Source organism: Penaeus vannamei, chromosome 10, assembly GCF_042767895.1.
Source record: "Penaeus vannamei isolate JL-2024 chromosome 10, ASM4276789v1, whole genome shotgun sequence".
NCBI classification, from domain to species: Eukaryota; Metazoa; Arthropoda; class Malacostraca; order Decapoda; family Penaeidae; genus Penaeus; species Penaeus vannamei.
This window is the reverse complement of record NC_091558.1, coordinates 36215671-36223170: the sequence shown is the minus strand read 5'-3', so window position 1 is coordinate 36223170 and position 7500 is coordinate 36215671. Positions and strand designations below refer to the sequence as shown.

The following is a 7500-nucleotide window of genomic DNA, read 5'->3' as shown; positions in this document are numbered from 1 at the left end:
ACCGCTCCTGCCCCCGCTTACTCCGCCCCTGTTCCCGCTTACTCCGCCCCCGCCCCTGCATACGAGGCCCCAGACCAGACCTATGGCACTCCTGCCCCTGTTTACGAAACCCCGGCACCTCTCTATGGAACCCCATCTCATTAGTTATGGAAAATTATCTGTCATAATATACTTATTTCATGAAATTAATATTGAAGCATATGTGAATCCCCATTTTCTTCCACTTCGAAGGGAAGTTAGGTTATATTTCCCAAAAATACAATGTTATACGACCAGTTTGTTGCAAAATGCTCGACCCAGTAGATATTCATATATACGGACATGCATATACACAAATAAATGCAGTTCTGTCTATCTTATAGATAAATTTTGATCTATCATTCCGGTATACATACAGATCTAGAGTGACATACATGTATTTACTTCAATGTATCTGCATGCCTGTATAGTGAACATTATGTCGGGCCTCGCACAAAACTAACAAATCGGCCGATAATCTATACATAATTTATAATGAAATGTTACATACTGCACAGTCAGACATTTCGAAGTACTAAAGTTATATAAGGAACCAACATTTAGCGCCAAGATAGATTAGCTAATGTTATGTAAAATATTATCAGTTCAAAAGTAAGGCTTTAAAAAATACTTCAGTAGTCTTTAAAAAAACGATTGACAATATAAAGTGAATGAATTAACCTATTCAAGGTAATAACATGTAAATTAAGGGTATGTACTCTACTGTAGCTCTAAGACATTGGCAGGAACATTGTACATAATGTGCACCTGTACACACGCACATACACACATATATATAGATATAGATATGTGTGTTTTCTTTTTCTTTCTCTCTCTCTATATGTGTGTGTGTTTATGCTTGTGTGTGTGTTTGTGTGTGTGTGTATGTACAGACAGATAAATAAATATGAATATATACACACACACACACACACACACACACACACATATATATATATATATATATATATATATATATATATATATATATATATATATATATGTATATATACATACACATATATATATACATATACATATAAATATATGTAGATATGTGTGTATGTATATGTATATATATATTTAACATATATATACATATATATATACATCTACATATAAATATATGTAGATGTGTGTGTATGTATATGTATATGTATACATATACATATATATATAAAGAGAGTTTGTGTGTGTGCATATATATATATATATATATATATATATATATATATATATATATATATATATATATATATAATGTATATATCATATATATGTTCATATATATATATTCAGTTACATATATATATATATATATATATATATATATATATATATATATATATATAGAGAGAGAGAGAGAGAGAGAGAGAGAGAGAGAGAGAGAGAGAGAGAGAGAGTTTATAAAGTATATATATGTATACACGCACACATATGTACATATAAGGGTTACCCTTCCTGACCAGGACTCGAACCTGGATCACTGCAGGAATGAAACTGCAAGACCTATGTTTTACCAATCATATCACAAGATTCACTAAAATTAATGTGTAACTAGGAGCTTGCTTTCTCCATAAACATTGCCTATCTATACATATGAGCAATGTTTTACACACTCCCCGTGGGCACGCAGTGTACAATACTTGTCTTTTTCTTTTTCTTTTTTTCTTTCTTTTTCTTTTACCTTTGATGCATCGGCATATGTAGCTGTCATGTCTTTTGCCTCTTCCAGTACTTGAGGTTGGCTGCTTGATGAATTGCTTTCAATCTGCTTAACAATTACATGTACTTTATTTAGTTGGTTACTTATTTTCTTGCAGATTCTTTACTTTGATTTGTTTACCGTTGCTAATCCTGGTTGCTAATTCTTCCACCTTTTCCTTGAGTTCTTCGACTTTCATTTCAGAGTTTGCATTACTCTCTCTCTGAATGGTTGTGTTCCTGCGTAAATTATCCACAAATTCCTTCACATCTACATTTTCTTCCCGCATTTTCAGACTCTTCAAAAGACAAACCTAACTGCTGCTTCCGCTGACTTCATTTTCATGGTCACATCTCAGCTGTTCCGCTTTCTGTCAGGATTCGCGGTCTTTCTGTTTTCTGCTTATTCGTTAGCTTTAAAACCTCTTTTTCTACTATTTTTTTCCTATCAATATGAACTATGCACATTAACAGACCCCATATGTATATATATACATATATATACATATATATATAGATATACATATAGATATAGATATAGATATATGTAGATAGATATTTGTATATTTGCACACACATACATATACAGTATATGTATATATATATAGATACATAGATAGATAGATAGATAGATAGATAGATAGATATAGATATAGATAGATAGATATAGATGTATATATAAATATATATATCCATATCTTTGTATATTTTCTTAAATATGTAAATGCATCCTTATATACATATATATGAACATACATGAATATATATATATATATATATATATATATATATGTGTGTGTGTGTGTGTGTGTGTGTGTGTGTGTGTGTGTGTGTGTGTGTGTGTGTGTATTTATATATATACATATATATATATAAATAAATGCATATGTATGTATGTTTACATATGTATATATAGACAGATAGATATAGATACAGATGCATGTATAGATATATATTCATGTGTGTGTTCATATATATGTATTTAAGTATATATGTAATATATAGATACATAAAGATATGTAAAGGTACATATATATGTGTGTGTGTGTGAAAGCATACAAATATATATGAATATATATATATATATATATACATATATATATATATATACATATACATATATATACATGTGTGAGAGTATGAACATATACATATAGAAAGATAGCCCAATATGAGACCAAACTTTTCCCGTAAGATTGTTCTCTTTACCACCGAAAAAATCCGAAGTGATCACCAGGTATTATGGCAATTCAGTAAGAATCGCCAACATACACGACAAGATATATGCTTTAATACGAGCCTCGACCAACCCCGACAGCCTCATATACCGCATACCCTGCAGCAGATGCGATAAACCATTTTGTGGTGAAACAGGCGGTGGTTTCAACACCAGGATCCGCGAACACTGAGCTCACGTCCGTCACCACTAAACTTCCAATGCTATGGTGTTGCACGTACACGAGGCTCGACATGTACCGGGATAGAGGCAAGCAGAATCGATCTGCGGGGATTTAATAAACAAAAAAGAAATTAATGGAAGCTGCATATATCGCGACGGAGTTTGTAAACACCGGATTGAGCAACTTCAACTTATCCGAGGTCGCGGTAACGATCCTACCGGTAATGAGCCACAGGTCACGGATGCCTGATGACTCTTTGGCTCGTGTTGTAAGGGTTCTGTGAGCAAAAGGGACCCCGATACGTCTGGCCCCGTTCGATCCCTCCAAAATAAACTATACCTCCCTGCAGATCCTTAGCTGTGTATCGGTGTGCTGGATGAAAAAAAAATGCAACAACAGCCATGGCACTGATAAAAATAATTGTGAGGACAACACCAAATTGGTTAAAAAAAAAAAATAGCAAGAGCAATGATATTAGCGCAAGTACCAAGGTCAGCAATAAGGCATTCAGTGCCAGTTAAGGTCACTCCCTAAATGGGCATTCAAATGTCTCACTATTATTATCTCGACTCCAAGCACCTGACTGCGGCAAGTCACACCTTTGCGATGCTCTCTTTCGAGTGGGCTCAGCAGGACAGGTCTCTCACAAGGGTAGTGATTAAACCCGGAAATTGGCTGACTTTATCTCCGTATTAGGAGTCTGACACTCGCTTGCGGAGCATGTTTGCTTTTCATTTTTCGCAATATATTAATGATGCAAGTCAATCATTAAACGAAGGAAAATAAATTACATGCATGTATATGTGCGTGTGTGTATATACACATATATGTTTTTACATATTTATGTGTGTGCGTTTCTGTTTGTGGGTGTACGTGAATATGTATGTGTGTGCATATCAATAGATAGATATAGACACACACAAACATATACATATATATATATATATATATATATATATATATATATATATATATATATATATATATATATATATATATATATATATATATATATATATATATATATATATATATATATATATATATATATATATATATATATATCAGTGTTCCCAACCTTATTTTACGCCAACACCCCTAAGAAAATGTTACTGTCCTCGCACTTATTTATGGATAAAGGAGGCGAATCTAGGCTAAATTTGAGCAACAAAAGAAAATATCTTATTTCCTTTTCTAAAAATATGAACAACAAAGATTAAACATATGGACACCAAAAGATGTCCCAGATTAAGATCTGGATAAATCCTAAAAAAAATAATAAATAAATAGAAAAATAACTTCATTGAAGCATCTACACAAAAAAATACAGATCTAAATCTAAAACATTTGTAAATGGATTTAAATCCAATAACTTTATTTTCCCTGAGTCTGGGTTACGAGACTTTTGAATCGGGAAAACCACTGGGAATTAATGAATAGATTGAATGGCTGTCATCAAGATCAACTCTTCTCGCGTCCCCTGGGATGCTATCTCGCACCCAAGGCGGCGCCAGCACCCCTAGTTGGGAAACACTGATATAGATATGTAAAAACGTATCATATATATGTATACATACATGTATATAGATATAGATGTATTTTGTATATAAAAATATGTATGTTATATAAATTATGTATATTATCTATATATAGCTATGTATGTATAAATATATGTGTGTGTGCCTAAGTGTGTATATATATTTATATATATATGTATATATATATTCATATATATGTATATATACATATATATACATACATATATATAAATATATATATATATATATATATATATCCATATATGTATGTATGTATGTGTACATATATATACATATATATTTATGTATGTATATAAATAAGTATATATATATATATATATATATATATGTGTGTGTGTGTGTGTGTGTGTGTGTGTGTGTGTGTGTGTGTGTGTGTGTGTGTGTGTGTGTGTGTGTGCATGTGTGTATATATGTATATATACATACATATATATATATATATATATATATATATATATATATGAACACACATGCATATACATATATCTGTGCTTATGTTTATATTTATTAATTTATTTACTCATACATATTCACACGTATATGTCCATGTGAAACTAGTGCAGGGTCAGTAGGTGTGGCCCGGCGGTCGACCGTGAGTGCGAGTATAAAAGGCTTCGACACTCAGTCATCTCAACGTTGCAATCATGAACGCAAAGGTGATGGCTTCCTCAGTCTTGGGTCTGACACACGAGTTGCTAAAGCAGTCGTCAAAGGAGCGAGTGAAAGATTCTTCTCTATAGGATTTTTAAAGACAATCTGACTCCCCGCAGGTCGTCCTCGTCGCCTGCCTGGCCTCCGTCGCCGCTGCCCGCCCTGACACTCCCCGCGACGGCTACAGCTACGAGGCCCCTGCGCCCAAGTACTCCGCTCCTCATGCATCATACGAGGTAAGTCGGGTCGGGGGTTCCTCGGCCCACTCAAGGCTCTCAGGATGAGATTACCAAGTGAAAACTTGCCTCTGACGAAGGCAAAGAATGACACTCAACAGCGGCGTCTCGCCATTGCAGAAAGGAATGCCCTTTGACTTTGCGTACGGAGTAGTGGACCACTACAGCGGCAACGACTACTCCCACAACTCCAACTCTGACGGCAACGTTGTCAAGGGCGAATACCGCGTCCTTCTTCCCGACGGCCGCACGCAGATCGTCTCGTACACGGCCGATCACGTCAACGGCTACGTGGCCGAGGTCACCTACGAGGGCGAGGCGCACTACCCCGAGACCAAGCCTTACCAGCCAGCCCCTGCCTACTCCGCCCCTGCCCCCGCTTACTCTCCCCCAGCCCCCGCTTACTCCGCCCCTGCCCCTGCATACGAGGCCCCAGAACAGACCTATGGTACCCCTTCCCCGGTCTACGGAACACCTCATTAACTCCTGAGTAGAAGCTGAAAGAATGATGTCAGCATAATTATTTATTTTGTAACGAATAAATCTAGAAGCAACAACGTATATCATTTCCATCGCGTTAAGAGCTTTTTATGAATATACCTAATCCCTTCATCCTATGTTTTACGTCACTTATTACAGCAATATAAGCATGCATAAATCCACAAGAAAGAAGGCAAAATATGAAGTAAAAAGGTGAAGAGACGGAGGAGGGGGGGAGGGACAGTGTTGAAAATGAAAGAAATTGAAGAATGGTAGTAGAGGGGGCGACGCCCATTGCATGTCGTTCTTTGCTTTTATTATCATTCAGAGGAAGGCTTGAGAGGAAGGAGGCAAATCTTATACGAGTATATTACGTGAACTTAAACAAGAACGCAGGTCACCTACGAGGGCGAGGCGCACTACCCCGAGACCAAGCCTTACCAGCCAGCCCCTGCCTACTCCGCCCCTGCCCCCGCTTACTCTCCCCCTTCCCCCGCTTACTCCGCCCCTGCCCCTGCTTACTCCGCCCCTGTTCCCGCTTACTCCGCTCCTGCCCCTGCTTACGAGGCCCCAGACCAGACCTGTGGCACTCCTGCCCCTGTTAACGAAACCCCGGTACCTCTCTATGGAACCCCATCTCATTAGTTATGGAAAATTATCTGTCATAATATACTTATTTCATGAAATTAATATTGAAGCATATGTGAATCCCCATTTTCTTCCACTTCGAAGGGAAGTTAGGTTATATTTCCCAAAAATACAATGTTATACGACCAGTTTGTTGCAAAATGCTCGACCCAGTAGATATTCAGATATACGGACATGCATATACACAAATAAATGCAGTTCTGTCTATCTTATAGATAAGTTTTGATCCGGTATACATACAGATCTAGACTGACATACATGTATTTATTTCAATGTATCTGCATGCCTGTATAGTGAACATTATGCCGGGCCTCGCACAAAGTTAAAAACCGGTCGATAATCTATACATAATTTTTAATGAAATGTTACATACTGCACAGTCAGACATTTCGAAGTACTAAAGTTATATAAGGAACCAACATTTAGCGCCAAGATAGATTAGCTAATACTATGTAAAATATTATCAATTCAAAAGTAAGGCTTTAAAAAATACTTCAGTAGTCTTAAAAAACGATTGACAATATAAAGTGAATGAATTAACCTATTCAAGGTAATAACATGTAAATTAAGGGTATGTACTCTACCGTAGCTCTAAGACATTGGCAGGAACATTGTACATAATGTGCACCTGTACACAAGCACATACACACACATATAGAGAGAGATAGATATAGATATGTGTGTGTTCTTTTTCTTTCTCACTATATATGTGTGTGTGTGTGTTTATGCTTGTGTGTGTGTGTTTGTGTGTGTGTGTATTTACAGACAGATGAATAAATATGAATATATACACACGCACAAATA

The 7500-nt window shown here is 36.0% G+C and overlaps 2 protein-coding genes across 2 annotated transcripts in view; both read left to right on the top strand.

Moving 5' to 3' along the window:
• The window catches only part of LOC138862920 (cuticle protein 7-like), a 1414-nt gene extending 1270 nt beyond the window's left edge, over positions 1-144 (top strand). The window contains exon 4 of the mRNA XM_070126116.1: positions 1-144. This exon is cut by the window's left edge and continues 84 nt beyond it. Within this exon, the coding sequence (XP_069982217.1) occupies positions 1-144 (144 nt within the window).
• A 5174-nt stretch (positions 145-5318) lies between these two features.
• LOC138862816 (cuticle protein 7-like) lies at positions 5319-6125 on the top strand. The gene is made up of 3 exons (XM_070125962.1): positions 5319-5337; positions 5452-5568; positions 5689-6125. The coding sequence occupies exons 1-3, from the start codon at positions 5326-5328 to the stop codon at positions 6049-6051; spliced, it is 492 nt and encodes a 163-aa protein (XP_069982063.1). The 5' UTR covers positions 5319-5325; the 3' UTR covers positions 6052-6125.
• Positions 6126-7500: the final 1375 nt, after the last annotated feature.

What these genes read in the sequence shown, in the direction of transcription:
- LOC138862816 (XM_070125962.1), top strand. An exon ending in CTCCTCATGCATCATACGAG is followed by an intron (nt 5,569 to 5,688) that starts GTAAGTCGGGTC and finishes TCGCCATTGCAG; the next exon opens with AAAGGAATGCCCTTTGACTT.